The 16,140-nt window shown below is 37.7% G+C and overlaps 1 protein-coding gene across 4 annotated transcripts in view; it reads left to right on the top strand.

The window, feature by feature from the left end:
- The window catches only part of ANKRD27 (ankyrin repeat domain 27), a 48,960-nt gene that overhangs the window by 10,605 nt on the left and 22,215 nt on the right, over nucleotides 1-16,140 (top strand). For all 4 annotated transcript variants that reach the window (XM_064459523.1, XM_064459524.1, XM_064459522.1 and 1 more), the window contains 16 exons: nucleotides 219-329; nucleotides 1,381-1,537; nucleotides 3,008-3,162; nucleotides 3,475-3,534; nucleotides 3,629-3,682; nucleotides 3,770-3,835; nucleotides 3,917-3,993; nucleotides 5,042-5,163; nucleotides 6,100-6,178; nucleotides 6,982-7,114; nucleotides 12,212-12,304; nucleotides 13,110-13,237; nucleotides 13,712-13,794; nucleotides 14,566-14,681; nucleotides 15,474-15,566; nucleotides 15,905-16,102. In XM_064459523.1, coding sequence (XP_064315593.1) covers nucleotides 219-329; nucleotides 1,381-1,537; nucleotides 3,008-3,162; nucleotides 3,475-3,534; nucleotides 3,629-3,682; nucleotides 3,770-3,835; nucleotides 3,917-3,993; nucleotides 5,042-5,163; nucleotides 6,100-6,178; nucleotides 6,982-7,114; nucleotides 12,212-12,304; nucleotides 13,110-13,237; nucleotides 13,712-13,794; nucleotides 14,566-14,681; nucleotides 15,474-15,566; nucleotides 15,905-16,102 — 1,725 coding nt within the window. The remainder of the gene's footprint in view (nucleotides 1-218; nucleotides 330-1,380; nucleotides 1,538-3,007; nucleotides 3,163-3,474; nucleotides 3,535-3,628; nucleotides 3,683-3,769; nucleotides 3,836-3,916; nucleotides 3,994-5,041; nucleotides 5,164-6,099; nucleotides 6,179-6,981; nucleotides 7,115-12,211; nucleotides 12,305-13,109; nucleotides 13,238-13,711; nucleotides 13,795-14,565; nucleotides 14,682-15,473; nucleotides 15,567-15,904; nucleotides 16,103-16,140) is intronic.

Raw genomic sequence — 16,140 nt, 5'->3', positions numbered from 1 at the left:
ATAAGTCACTAAATATAACTTCTGGGTTATTCACCAGACTGTATGTCTATCAATGGCCTTTCCTCTTTATTTAAACAAAAGCACCTGTAGTTGCTATACATTTGCTAGAGAATGTTTATAAGCAGATTAAATTGCTTACCTCTAAAGGGCAAAAAGCTATTGGTGTTTATTTGGTGATACATGGTATTTCTCCCTAAAGTATGATCAAACTTTTTTAGGTGTTAGTTCCATGCAAAGGAAGCCTTTCAAGCAACAGTCTTTCTACCTGCCAGTTTGAATCTTATGTTCTGAAGCCGCTAGAAGAAAATTTTCAGACCTTAAATGGAAAGGTATTTGTTTTGATATCTGAATGTAGCTTGGGGACACTCCAATAAATGATTCACTGCAGTTGATGACTGATAGTGTGAACTAATGGTTACAGGAGAAGTAGCTAGGAGTTAGAGCTACCTAGCAAAAGTAGTATGTTGCCCATCTACAACAGAGTTCTTAGGGATACACTGCTTTCTAGCAAAAGCTGTATTTTGGCATGTACACAAGAATAGTTGTCCTGTTCAGATGGTAACACTGCCTCTGATTTCAGCTTACCACTTTGGTGAAGCAACTTCATCAATTTATGTGTTTTGTGGCTGTTGGGCGTTTTGTTGTGTGGCAGAAGAGCCTTTATCACTTAGTTAAGAACTGTCTCTCCAGCTTTCAGGCAGATAGTAGCCTGTCTATATTTTATGCAGATACAAGTTCACCAAGGCTTAAGACAAAATTACGATGGTATCGAGTTTTATCTGAGGCCTGATGTATTAATTCAGCTCAGTAAGTAGAGTAGAACCTGACTAATGTAGCAGCAAGCCATGATAACCAGTGCTAACACTGCATAAGAATTTTTTTTCCACTTGTAATTTTGTAGTACAGTCTGAGATCTTGCACCTGTTTGCAGGCTATCATCTAGATCTTCCTACTGCAGATGGTCTCACTGGAGTTGCTTCAGAAGATAAAGCTGAGCATGAGAAATGTAGACAAGATGCGTGGTGTTTTTCTGAAGCTGGACTTAAACCAACTTAGAACTGGGGCCTTCAATTTCCCATCTACTAGAAGTGCTCTAAAATCTGTGAATAGTCGCTCAGACTTTGGATATTGTCTGAAACCTCCATTAGTAATAGACTTGTAAAGGAAGTAGGTATAAGCAAGTTTTAGCTAGTTGTAGGCTGAAGGAATCTGTTTCATTGTTTACACAGCATGAGAATATGAAATCTCTTGCATCTGGGGCTTTCTTGTCTTGCAAGATTCTCTTCTTTCCCCGGAAATGTAACTACGCAATGCAGAAGCCAGAGTGTAACTTACTTCTAGTGTAATTTTACACTTGATCTGGTTTTTGTTTTGTTTCAGGAGATCTTCATACAGGGAAACCTCATCATCTTAGGAACTGGCTTTAATTATCATCTCTCAGTACCTGTTCTTTTTGAGGAAACATTCTACAATGAAAAAGAAGAAAGCTTTAGTATATTATGCATAGCTCATCCATTGGAAAAAACAGAAAGCTCAGGTATGTATTGAAGTGTTAACTTGGTAGTATTGTTTGCACAGTGAGCGAATTAGTATGTTTGATATGTTTAATATATTTCATTCATTCTGAAAAGCATTGGGTTGGTTGAAAGCTCTTGGCATTTATTAGCCCGCTGGGGTGGATGTTGATATGCTGCGGGAGAGAAACATTAGGTTGCTGCCAGGCAAACTTAATTCTGTAGGGTCTATGCCCCAGTCCCAGCACTAAAAATCTTCTGTGGAATACTTGATCAGCATAATTTATTTAGCAATGCTCAGTTTAGTGCTGACTGCTTAAAGGGATTTAGTCTTAAATGTGCCATGACTTGAGATGCAAGGTGGATGCGCAAAATACTGGAGAGGTACACTCTTTCATGACCACCTCATCAGTGGTTAGAGGTTGTATAGCATAGCTCTGTAGAGGCTCTTCTGGTGGTCTGTCTCATTAAGTTGAACGTGTTCATTTTTGTCCTAGTACTGAAAGTGCTCTTAAGGCTGGAACACTATTTCCAAGGCTACTATGAAAGCTGTGAATGTAACAGGATTTCCTTGTGATTTTGTATAACAAGCTGTGTTTACTAATTAAAAGGAATGGAAGCTTCTTAAAATATGTTTTTTTTTCTGAAATAAGGGCGTCTAGTCTTCTAGTCTTCCTAAATACATACCTGTTTGAAACAAATGATGACAAAGTGAAATAATATTAGGGTGGTGTGAAAATAGTACTGTGAGGGAAGTATGAAAGCTTGGGGGTTGAAGACCTGGCATATGTATAGGCTTAAATTATAAAATATTAAAATCTGAAAAAAATATTCTAGTGTGGTGTTCCTTTTTTAGCCATTACTTAATGTAGTTGGATAGCAGTCTTTCAGAAGTGAGGCAATTTGTAATTTGAAATGAATGAGATCTAAGCCTGTTATTATTTGGCTGCCTTTGATTGCAAATGAGACTTGCCTAGAAAAAATTTCTGGAAAAGCAATATGAATTTTAAGTGAGGGATCCAGTTGGTTGAATGTTTACATGAAGCAACTTTGCTCTCCTGATCAGAGAAAGCATGTCTAAATAAAGAATGGGTTATGTAAAAATCCAAGATGGGGTTTTTACAGCTCACTTAGAGTGCACTGACTTCCTGCATGGGCATTCAGTCAATACTGTAATATGTTTTTCTTCTATTTTCAAGCTTGACTTTCATTCAAATTATGAGTTGTGTATGCGGCAATAAATTACCCCAGGGTAAAAAAAGCATGTGAAATGAGTTTTAGCTATTCCAGATAAATACTTGACGTAAAAGGCAAGAGAGCCTATTTTAAATATGATGTATTAAATTCTTTTAATTAAAAGCAATATCTTCAGTTAACGGTATAGCAAGCTGAATTTGTTTCACTGCACACAAGTTGGCTGTGTATGTAGGAACAAAGTTCTTTACCATGCATACATATTAAACCTATGTTTTAATTCTTGGCTTTTATTTTAGGTGAATCTACAGCTTCATCAAACTTCTGTTCTCTTAAAAATATTGAAGATGTTAGAGAATTCTTGGGAAGGCACTGTGAGAGATTTGATAAATACATAGGATCTTTCTACAGAACATTTAAAGAGCATGAAAGGAAAAGCCTCCGCCACTACATAGTAAGTACCTTGCCTCTTGATGTTTAATTTACTAAATATAAATCACCTCACTGCTTTGGATATCTTTGTCTGACTGAGCTTTTCTGTGTCATAATCTAGAGTTGAGGAGTGTGGGAAGGGAGAAAGTAGAATTCTTAATTGTGTATTACCGCCACCTAACTATTAGGTAAAGGCAATTTTCTAGCTAAAATTTTACTGCAGTGCACGCTTCTAAGACAGGGAAAACTTCCTTTCTTTGCTTATTTATGCATTGTTGCTTCAAGTAAGATTAACCCAAATCTGAATACTTTTTTCTTTTCTCCTCCTACCCAGGATTCTGTCAATGCACTTTATACCAAATGTCTGCAGCATCTTTTGAGAGATTCGCACTTGGTAAACACTTACTCCATTAAATACATAGTACACAGTGTTACTTAAGCAATAAATTTAACTTTCTCTTGCTGTTCGTATGGTTTTCCTTTTCTAGAAGATGCTTGCAAAGCAAGAAGAGCAGATGAATCTGATTAAACAAGCAGTTGAAGTAAGTATCTGAAATGAAGCAAAATAATTAGCAAGCTATTTTTAACTCTCCCTTTCATGCCTAAAGTACTGGGGTTTTTTCCTACAGATGTATATCCACCATGCTATTTATGATCTAGTCTTCAAATATGTGGGGACTATTGAGGCAAGTGAGGTAAGTTTTGTTTGATTGCTAAAGGTTAGTTACATTCATGTAATGCAGTTTTAAAAAAACTGCTGCCATTCTATTGATTAGGATGCTGCTTTCAACAAAATCACGAGGAGCCTTCAAGACCTGCAACAAAAAGACATTGGAGTGAAGCCTGAGTTCAGGTGAGAGAAGTGATTGTGGACTCTGAGGAGTCACTGGGGTCCTGTCCTAAATAGGTTTCAGGCCAGTCAATGTGTCTTCCTTCAGACAACAGCAAATTTTTCTTACACTTAATTCCTTTGAGACGGAAAAGTAGAGCATTGTGAGTGTCATTTTAGGGTGGTGTTTGTGTTGATAGCTGTTTCCTTTTATATTCTTATGCTTCCCTCTCAATCTACAGGGTACAGAAATGCAAGTGTACTTTGAGTATAGATACAAATATTTTGATACCGTTCTTCACTTCATCTCTGAATAAGTTAAAACTTGGGTTTTGGACATAGAATCATTTAAGGTTGGAAAAGACCTCTAGGATCATCAAGTCCAACCACCAACCCAACACTACCATGTCTCCTAAACCATGCCCTGAAGGGCCACGTCTACGTGTTTTTTTTAAACACCCCCAGGGATGGTGACTCCACCACCTCTCTGGGCAGCCTGACCAATGCCTGACCACTCTTTCAGTACAGACATTTTTCCTAATGTCCAATCTAAACCTCCCCTGGTGCAGCTTGATGCTGTTTCCTCTCATCCTATCACTAGTGACTTGGGAGAAGAGACCAACACCCACCTCGCTACAACCTCCTTTCAGGTAGTTGTAGAGAGCGATAAGGTCTCCCCTCAGCCTCCTCTTCTCCAGTCTAAACAACTGCAGTTCCTCAGCTGCTCCTTACAAGACTTGTTCTCCAGACCCTTCATTGCCCTTCTCTGGACATGCTCCAGCACCTGCATGTCTTCCTTGTAGCGAGGGGTCCAAAGCTGAACACAGTATTCAAGGTGCGGCCTCACCAGTGCCGAGTACAGGGACACGATCACTTCCCTGCTCCTGTTGGCCATGCTATTGCTGATACAAGCCCAGATGCTGCTGGCCTTCTTGGCCATCTGGGCACACTGCTGGCTCATGCTCTGCCACCTGTCAGCCAGCACCCCCAGGTCTTTTTTCACTAGGCAGCTTTCCAGACATCCTGCACGGGAACTCTGCATGCTAATCGTTTCTTTCAAATTATTTCTTAGTTTTAATATACCACGTGCAAAGCGAGAACTGGGTCAGTTGAACAAATGTACTTCCCCTCAACAGAAGCTACTTTGTCTACGAAAAGTGGTACAAATTATTATGCAATCTCCGAGCCAAAGAGGTCAGTAATTAGTGAATTAATAACTTTATTTTAAACTTTTTTCTTCACCAGTGCACACAGAGCTCTCTGGTATATAAACAGCTGTTTGAATAGCACTTGTAGATTAAACAATTCGACTGGGGTCTGCCTTGCAGGTCTTTTTTAAACAAAGCAAAATAGAGCCAACATAGACACTTCAGCATTGTTTCTCGTGGGGTGAGGTGGGGTACTTGGTTAGCTTAGATGTGTTTCAGCTAGAGCATGTGAGAAGCTTGCATGTGCTAGGATGCCTTCTCATGCAGAGGAGTTGAGGGTGACCCATTTCAAGCACTGAAGATCACTGCTAGATCATCCTGTCTATTTGTCTGTGCTCCTTGATAACCTTTACATCTACACTCTTGAGATGCATCTTTTGCAAAATGCAGGGTTGGTAGGGGACAAACAAACCTACTACATGCTGCATTCAAAGTGCTACCATGGATTACAGAAATTATTGTGATAGGAAAGCATGGACCTCTTATCCTGGTATTTATTTTTATCTAGCCTGGAGGAAGAAGATACTTCCACTAAGCAAATGGAGTAGTACAGTGAACTTATGCTTTTCCTACTTCACCTCCTCCTGTCTTCAGGAAGACTCCTGGGTTATAGAAAAGTGTATCAACTTAGAGGGTAGTTTTTACCCTCAAGAATTTCAGAAGTCTTGAGGTAGTGCTCTGGTTCTTTCTGTATAGAAAGGAGGGGATGCTAGTCATATATTGCCATTTGTACAGTGCAAACTGTGTTTGGTTTTTTGGCTCCTGGCAGCCTATTTTAGAGGGAGATTGAGAACACTGGAAGGGCTGACTTGGTTACTCAATTCATTCTCTACTAATAGAGCTGGATCTTAGTCTTAGGAGGCAGACCTCCATTGCTTTGAACCATGACATGACTAACATCATATGTAAATTCTTTTTTTAGTTAACATGGAAACCATGTGTGCAGATGATCTTCTCTCTGTTTTGCTGTATTTACTTGTAAAAACAGAAATCCCAAACTGGTATGTAACTCTATGTTGGCTATAGAGAGCTCCATCATAGCTTTGTATATGCAATGCTGCTGTAGGGGCACATGTTCATGAGCGTATAGTAATAACTTACTGAAAGCATAAGAGGGGCTGATATAATGCAGAAAACTATTTTTATTAGGATAAACAGCAAATACATGTTACAGGTGTGACTGAATTAAGGACCTATCAAGAAATCAAGTGCTGTGTCTTTAATGTTTTGATTCCCAGCCTAGAAAACAGTTGGAATGGGAAGCCATCTCTATACCAAATCTGCATGACTGTACAGACTTCACAGGCTGGTCCTTCTTCATCTGTGTTTGGAGCTGTGAAACCTTTTTGCAGCTTCTAGATATTTGATACATTTCATATACAGAAACTAGATTTGAGTACTTAAAATTGCTTGCTGCTAGCCTATGCCTGAACTTTAGTGTTGGTGTATCCCATACCTGAGAGTAGCATTTTTTTCTTCAATTTGTAGCTATCACTTAACACTGATAGTGCTTGAAACATTAACATGTTTGAAGTGTGTGAAACAATATCCTGCTGCTGTCCTTATCCTGTCCTTCATATTCCTTATATCCCCTTTTAATTGAATAGTTACGAGATAAGTAAGGTTCCGATCCATCTACAAAGCTCAGAAGAAGCATAATATTGCTAGCCTAACAATCTTTCTAGAAGCTTTTTCTTGACTCACACCTGTTGTCTGTCTGCATTGCCTAACATGGGTTACAGTATTAAGGTATGTCATCCTAGTGTTATTTTTAGTGGTTCATGGCTTTAACTTTTTATTTCAGGATGGCCAACTTGAGTTACATAAAGAACTTCAGGCTTTGCAGTTCAGTGAAGGATGAACTGGGATACTGTCTAACATCAATTGAGGCTGCAATAGAATACATTCGACAAGGCAACCTCTCTGAGAGATCAACAGTAAGCTACTCTTAGTCTGTCAAATGTGTATTTGATAGGCTTGTAGGACTGTGTACCACTGTGGGAGTAAATTCAGAGGATACAAACAGCTAACATAAGAGTTCATTTTTTTTGCACTTACAGTTACCTCAACTCATTTCTTTACCTGAAACAAATGCTAAAACAATTTAAATAATTATAATGAAGTCCTAATCCTGTAGCAATACTTGTTTGTTGTATACTCCTTGAGGAAGCAGTTAAATGTGAAGTCTGCCGCCTCATATGATTAGAGGAAAAATGACAGTACTGTTTTCAACAGTTGAGTCTTCAGTAAGTTTAACTCCTGTTTGAACTCTTCCTATCATGGTTGTGAAAGCAGTACAGTACTTGAGTAGGTATAGCTTAAACAGACTTTTTAATTTTGAAAAGCTTAGCTATGCTAGCAGAATGGAGATTGCAGTGTAATTTAGGGTTATGTGGTTAATCTTTGTACTCCAAAAATTCAGTGTGTTTGCAGTGCAGATTACTATATTGTACCAAGTTGATAGTTTAATGGGAGTGCAGGGCTACGATAAGGTGGTGTTTGAAGGTCAAGTTTGGCTACCAGGGTCTCTCACAGAGGCAGGAAGTTTTTGGATGCATGAGTTACTTCCTACTGGGCAACTAGACCTTCTGTCTATCAGGTTAAATGCCTGCAGGCCAATCAGTGATGATATTGATGTGACTTTAGAAACTTCTATGATTTAAGAATTTTGTAGTTTATTTAGTAAAGGAATCCAGTCTTACTGCTCCTGTAAAACTTTCTGCTGTTGCAAAATTAGGTTTTCCTGATCTGATGTGGAAATCAAAAGGAGTGAACTTGGAACCAGAGTGAATTCAGCGTGTCTCAGTCTGCCCAACTGCAAAGCACCGGAATCTAATTGCAGGGGCCAGAATAATGGCTCAGTGTGCAGGGCTTGGGATGGGACAACCTGGGGCACAATCTTAAAGAAGAAGCACTTAAAGTAACATTTTAGCCTTTTGTTCTTTTTGGTTTTGTTCTTGGATCTTTCCATGAACCTGTGCTGCATAGGTCTGTTTTGTATGCTCAAAAAAAAACCCCACAACACTCACTTTGTGTAAAGAGACTGTGGTATTCCTTGACTGTAATGCTATATTGAATTATGTTAAAAAAAAATAAAAATATTAGTTTAAAAGCAAAACAACTGGCCAAACAATTTTGCTTCCTGTAGTCATTTGGCTATCATGATCAATACACAAACAGCAATGGTGGTAGTCTGGATGGAGAACTGAAAGAAAGTAGAATTGTCTTCCACAACACTGACAGTAAGCTGAAAAAAAACCCAAACCACTCAAGGTTCTAGAATGAAAACTGTTTCCTATTAAAAGCCTGGTCCTGTCCCTCCTTATATAGCTAAGGGTAGCAGTTTTTTATACTAGGATTGCCCTCAAGTGACTGTAACTGAAGAGTTGCTGCCATTAAGACTCTATGTATCTTTGAGAGGCATCTGTCTTGAAAGATGAACTACATATTTGTGATGTTTGAATGCGAGCAGTCTCATATACTTACATTAGTGTCTGCACCAGCCTAAGAGCAAGCAATAAGCGTTTTCTGTCCATACCTCAGCTGGATCAGCTCCAGACCTAGAGTGCTAGCCTCTTTCTCACTTCGGTGTGTGTGCAGTGAGTGTGCAACAGGCACTCCCACATTTGCCTTTCGTATAGGAGTCAGCACTGAGATGAAGTGGAAAATGGCAGAACCTTGAAGACAAGGAAGCGGGTGACCATGTGCCCTCTAGCCCAGTTACAAAGAAAGAGCTAGACCACCCTTTTCTCTAGTGTTGGGTAGGGGAGAAGGTGGCACATAATGAAGAGGAAGAAACTAGGTAGCAAATAGCCCCTTGATAGGAAGTGAAAAAGGGTAGTGAGGAGGTGGAGGCACATGATAGGAACTCCTGATAGAATTGTTCTCCCTTCATGATAGTATTGCTCTTCCCTCATTTATCAGTTGGGATATTTCCTTTATCCTTTGGTAAAGGAGATCAACTTTCTGTTTAAAGCAGCAGCAGCTGTCATGGTACTGTCCCATGGTTTCCTCTTCCAGATTGTACTGGGTGAGGGTATGGAATTTAAGTGAGCAGGAACATTGCTGAGCCCTGGGGCTTCATTACAGCCCCTCATGTGGCTATGCTTAATTTTATGGCTGGCTTCAGATGGAGCATCTGGCAGCTGAGTAATGCTGTTGTCCAATCCCTAATGAAGCTAACTACATAAAGAAAACTCAGCAGGGAACTAATGTACCCTGTGGGATAATGGGTTCACCTTCATGTCAGTAAGTAAGCTGCACTTAGGAGACACCTGCCATATCCCTTCATCCAAGGTTATGCAACTCTTGGAGAGACATTTTGGTTGTGGGGAATAGAGGAGCATGTAATCGATAGCATGGAAGATTCCATTTTATTTTCTGGGAGTTGTCAACATTATTTAATTAGATTACCAGTTAATAAGTATTGTATCTTTAGTAACATTCCTACACACAGCTAATGTGTGGTAAGATCCTCTAGGTCAGAGGCTTGAAGTAAGGAATATAGTAGGGAGTTAAAGCCAGCTTCTAGGGACGAGGCTGTGTTTTGGTTCCTGTATGGAAAGTGGTGTAGGTGGCAATGAAGTTGGCATGGAGGAAGCGCAGGTGGGAGAAGCCAGGGAAGAATTAAACAAACAGAGGCTAATAAAGTGTTTGGGGAGGAGGGGGAGAGGAGATTATTTCCCCAAGTCATCATTTGTAATCTGTGAAAGTCACCTTGGATAGGTCATTATACAGGTACACCCTCACAGGTGCAAATATTTAATTTCTCTGGTATAGAGAGTAGTGTCAGATAAAAAGATCATTAATGTTTAGATGTGTATTTTCTAGACAATGTAGATTTAAAATACCTGAGAGTCCCACTCAAAGCATGTTTTTTTTTTAATTCCTGGAGTGCAAGTAAAGCTGGTACAAGCAAGTTTTGTCTTTGAAGGCCCAAACTTGCTTAATACTTCAACCAATACCTCATTCTTCTGTCATTCTGTATTTCACTTTCAAAGATACGTAGTTTCACCTGGGATGGACTTCTATTCTGACCTATGTAATAAATAAGACAGTACCTCTACGTAAGGATTGCTGTTTCAAGTGACTCTTTGAAATAATAATTCCACTTGGGGAACACTTCTCTTGTAAAATACACTGTGGAAGGAGCACTACTAAAACTACAGTGGGTCTTGCTGGTGGTTACTTAGATTTTCCATATTGAAAGTATAAAGCTGTCTGCGAGCATTCATATTAGAAATTCTGATTAGACTTCAAAAACTTGTATCAGCAGTAAAGCTTTAATATTTTTTCTAGTTAAAAAATTTTTGATCAAATATTTCTTAGGGAAGTTATTCCTGATCACACTGAAGAATCCATCTGAGGAGAGCAATGTGCCTTGTAATTAGGGAAAGATATGCATGGGTATCTTTAACTAAAACACTTAGGTTTGAAAAGATTGGTGAATGTTTGTCGTCTTCATGTATCTAAATACAAACAATTTCCTGTGAAGTACAGATCCAAGCTTTTATCTTGAGACCTCGCAAACATGTTTTTAACTACGTTATTTGCTATACAATGGAGGTTTTTTTTTAGACAGCTTTATGAGAGGCAGCTGTGTTGATTTTGAAACTTGAGTGATCGAATTTCTAGAAAAAGCCAAATTCTTTATTTTTGGTGTTCAAGTGATCTTGTTTATTTGCAGTTCACTACTTTCTTAAACTTCATGCCGAATTACTAATGTTAGGAGTTGGACTTTTTTTTTTACTCATTTATCTCTGGTCTTTACAGACTTAATTGCAGAGCTATAGCCTGGATACTAAACCATCAAAGTTTACCTTATACATGAGTGTCTATTTTAAATGCAGTAGTCTTCAGTTTGATGGACACTGGGAGTCTTTAAATTTCTAAGGAGATAGACATTATCCAAAAATAACATCCAAGGAAACAATATTCACTGACAACCATAAGCAGTGGTTGATGAGAACCAACTATGTGCAAGTGTTTCCATCTTTCTTAGGAAGTGTTTTCTTTAGATCGTTGTTTTATTTCATGTGAGGTTCAAAGTTGCCATTTCAAAATCTGACTGTACTTCAAAAGTTTCACCTGGTTTTGGAAGCATTATATAACCTTTAGTGCATTCTGAAGTGTATCTTCAGATTTCTCTGAAAATGGGAAGTACTGCTGTGAGAGTTGCACTATGTGTCTGCTTAGCTCAATCTCTAATTTTCAAGAAGCAACTAGTAGGAAACACTGTATGAATGAGTCTGCTGTAGGGTAATGCTTCACCTGGTACAATCTTTTATTTCCCAGCAAGTAGCAGAGAGCTCTGCAGAGCCTTCGAGTCAGAGTTTTGCCTGGGTCATCTTTTTTAATAGCCACCAGTAGCCATGTCTTACATGATTGCGTCTAATGCCATTTTAAGTGCATGTATACTTTGGTTTTTGCAACACCCTATGGCAATCAGTTCTACAATAAGAGAACATTTTTTTCTTCTCTATCTTCTCCCCACTCCCTCCCTAGACCTAATGCGTGATTGGGCATCCCGGTTGGGCATCCCAGCTCTTATATTTTGAGGGATAGCAGATATTCATTCTTTGCATGTTTTCTTTGGACTTCTTGTGATTTTTTAGACCTCTCTAGTACAGTCAAATCTTTTCCATAGTGAAGAATCCTATTTCTCCTTGTAAGAAAGCTGCATTTCACCTCTTGTAGTTCTTGTTGTCTTTTTTATGTCTTTTCTAGTTTTGCTGTGTTCTTTATTATATAGTACAACCATAAGTTCATTGATGCTCAGTTAGTTCATGGAGAATTACAGTAAAAGAATATTCTGGTGAACATCTACTCATTATTTCTTTGAACAGCAGGTGTGCGGTCTTTTAAGTCTTGGAATCCTAAATGTGAAATTGATTTAGGTTTGATGTGCATCTGATAATTTATAAGTGGTATATACAGTGTTTTAATATTTTAAAAAGTTAATTCCGCTGTTAAGGTACTTTACTTTTGCCTGTAAATGACTGTATAGATAATTGATCTATATATTTTATTTTCAGGAATCTGAGAGGCTGTGTGACAAGCTGCTTTTAAGACAAAGGATGAACTTGTTGTCTCAGATGTCTGCTACTCCGATAGACTACTTATTTAAGGTTAATAACTTTTATGGCAGAATATGTATGTACTTACATATTACAGATTTATATCCCTTCCTTTCTGAAATGTAATGCAGTCTTAATTACATTAGTACTGCAAAATGTGTTTTACTAGATAGTGAAAGTGTGTTTTGAATCTAGTACATTTCTGGGCCAAAATGTTACCAAGTTAATATTATCTTATGGATTTCAGCACGTTATAAGAAATATGGAAGCAAATGAGGATGAAATGCTACTGCTGTGGGTGTTAATTGGTCCATTTAATGCACACATGTGATATTTCTAACTGGTTGTCTCCCCAGCTTTTAGTGCTTGAAATTGAAAGAGTTTTCTGAAAGAACCTAAATGTAGTCACTTGACAGCTACTTCGTGCTATATGTTAATCCCATATTGTCATTCTAAAAAGAATTTTGCCTATACAAGGACACAAAGCAGAGCTTCTAATTATATGTGTTCACAGCTAGAGAATTAGTAATTTTATAGAAATGTTTTTGCACAGAGGGAGCCCAATTTTGTGACTGAGTCTAAAGAGAACAATAGGAATTGTTTGAATTTTTTATAGAAAGTGAAGTAAGCCAAGAACAGAGTCTTTTTAATACTGAATGCCATTAGGGGGTTTTGTGCTGTGACATTGTTCATTTCTGCTTTCTAATGCTTGAATCCATGTCTCCTATAATTGTTTCCTTTCATTTTGTGCTTCAGTAAATTACTCTATTTTTTGTGTGGTGTTTTTTTTTTTTTTCTTAAGAGGAGGCTTTTTATATTGGTTCCTCATTCTCTCTCTTCTCTTGACTTTTTGTAGCATATTGCTTCAGGTAATCAGGAGGAAGTGGAGCGGTTACTAAGTCAAGGTGACAGTGATAAGGACACTGTACAGAAAATGTGTCATCCGCTCTGTTACTGTGACAAATGTGAGAAGCTAGTTTCTGGGTAAGCACTTTTCATCTCAAATACACAATTTTCATTACATATACACAAAAAGCTTAGTAAAAGTGTTCATCTAAGATGTACTTTAGAAAGAATTCTGCTTTTGGTTATAGAGGAAGTTGGTAGCACTTCGGGATGTAGTAGAGCGCGTACGCTTTTGTGGTTTGAAAAAGTAGAAGAAATATTAGGAGAATACTGAATGCATTGGAACCAGCCAATTTTGTAATGGAGGCTGTTTGTGCTTTTGTAAACGTGGTGTGAAGTGTGTCTTCTCTTGAACCTAACTTACACATCTTGGACAAAACCACATCTCTTAACAAAATGTAAAATTCTGTATAGAATAAGTTGTCAGTGTGAAAGGATGAAGGATAAAAAGTTCCAAAATGAGTTTTTTGTTGGCCTTGGCAATTTTTCTCTTTCCCCCTTACCACTGCTGCATAGGTGACTGAGCTGCTTTTAAATCATTGTGTTTTAAAGGAAACTGAATGATCCTTCCATTATCACTCCATTTTCCCGAGATGACCGGGGATATACACCACTTCATATAGCTGCTATTTGTGGTGAGTATTGTTGGTTTTCTTCACTAGTGTTTTCTACTCTTAATGTTCCTTATCTTTATGTTAGCATTTTTTCCAACTTTGCATTAAAGAGTGAATTTTGCATTAAATAGTTATCTGCTTATTTGCTGTGGAAACTGGTATCTTGGCACAGACTGCAGTTATTGTATATTCTTTTAAGCTTAGTTTCTTATGGCTAAGTTGTTTGTCAGTTATTTACTTTTGCCTTAGTGTTTACCACAGCAGTTATTTCTTCAGCTGTGAAAAAAGTAAAAATATGTCATCAGAAACCAGTCTTGTTTTAAAGAACTGGCAGATGGAGAAATTAATCTTTTCTCTCTCCTGCAGCTGGCTATGCATGGTAGATCTGTACCATCTCCTGTCTTGTAATGTTCATTATGTCATTGATCTTACATTTATTAGATGATGCATTAATTTTCTTTGTGAGTTTTTTTTTAATAAACAATTTCATTTTTTTTATTATTGAATCCCGTAGGAAAGTGTTGTGTGACATGGCTTTATTTTCTATTAATTTCTTACTCGTAAGATACAAGCATAGCTTGCTTTTATCTGGAGGTTCTTTTATGGAGCTTTGACCTTGAGTAATCTGCAACAAAAAACCCAAATACCAAGGAAGTGTATATACAGTGTGTGGAATCATGGTATGTGGAAATGCAGGGTATTTTGGTTTATAGTTCATGTTTGAATCTGAAAAGTAGCAATGTTCTTGTGCAAAGTTCACTTCTTTCTTTTAACGTCTCCATATTTTTCAAGGGCAAACATCATTAGTGGATTTACTAGTAGCCAAAGGAGCTGTTGTCAATGCTACAGATTACCACGGTTCAACTCCACTTCACCTTGCCTGTCAGAAGGGATATCAAAATGTTACAGTAAGCACTAAAAGGCTTAATTACAAAAAAACCCCCAAACTTAAACTAAGTAATAAATATATGACTCTTACTAAGCTGTTCTACTGTTACTGTCACTTAGGTCTTCTGAGAAGCTTTTACCAGAACTGTGTATGCTGTCAGAATTCAGGATCTTTTATCATTGTAGTTTGCATGATATTTTATTTTTTCCTGTACTGCAAGGTTTTTGGCCATTTATAATAACCAAGCAATTGACAGCTATGTGTGCCTGATAATTCATCCATTTTATTAATACAAATCTCTAATACGTATTGCAAGTGGAGAGCCTGTCAACATCTGTGCTCTTGATTAGGACAGAAGAACCATTCCAGTCATTGAAATGAATTAAATGATTTCACATTGTGTTTAGGATAGACTGTGTAACTACATTAATTATTATGTACTTGAATTTTATATATGTGAGGTTCTTCAATTAGCGTTGCTGAAATTAAGCTGTGTCTTCACTTACATAAGCTCTTAAAATATAGGGTAAATTATCATGTAGTATGTGTATTGCAGTATTTGCTGCAGTAGATGATTCATTTTTTCAACGACAACTCTGAATATGTAAGCAGCAGCTTTTATTTGGTTCCTAGGGTAGGGCAAAACCAGTACTGTAATGCTAAGAGGGTAGTGTCTGAAACAGGAGAGCCATAGCTAGTTTTTCATGAAGTGCTTCATCATGCTAGAAACCTGAAGGAATCTGCAGAGTAACAATTGCTTGTCCATTAATTTTTTAGTTACTTAAATGTCTACTTTCATTTTTCTTTTAAGCTTCTCTTGTTGCACTATAAGGCAAGTACTGATGTTCAGGACAATAATGGAAATACTCCACTTCATTTAGCCTGCACTTATGGTCATGAGGATGTAAGTAATTGTTTTGTAACAAACTAAATGGGCATTCTAATGGAATAGAGTTAAACTTACATATTTTAAAAAATAAAAAAGTTTTGGAGGCTATCTAACACTGTAAATTAGGACTTTATTCAGTAGTTTGTAGCAATATTTATTATGTGTTCACATTAGACAGTAGTACTGTGCAAATTTAGTTATTTAACTTTTTGTTTAATGATGCTGAACTGTAAAAGCCTGCCCTTTAGGCAATGGATTGTATGAGCAGTGATGAAGAAAACCTTTTTAGGATTGCATGTTATGAATTGAGAGACAGTACTATAATTTATTGATAGCTTTCCTTTTCTTTCCAGTGCGTCAAAGCTTTAGTCTACTATGATGTGCATTCCTGTAGACTAGATGTTGGTAATGAAAAGGGAGATACTCCTCTCCATATAGCTGCTCGCTGGGGCTATCAAGGGATCATAGAAGTGCTTTTGCAAAATGGGGCAAATCCAGAAATTCAAAACCGGATAAAAGAGACTTCCCTGCAGTGTGCATTAAATTCCAAGGTATTCCTCTTTATCTTCTAGCCTGATTTCTTGATGCA

This window comes from Phalacrocorax carbo, chromosome 8 (assembly GCF_963921805.1).
Source record: "Phalacrocorax carbo chromosome 8, bPhaCar2.1, whole genome shotgun sequence".
Classification (NCBI taxonomy): Eukaryota; Metazoa; Chordata; class Aves; order Suliformes; family Phalacrocoracidae; genus Phalacrocorax; species Phalacrocorax carbo.
The sequence above is the reverse complement of the archived record's forward strand: the minus strand, read 5'-3'. Positions and strand labels throughout refer to the sequence as shown.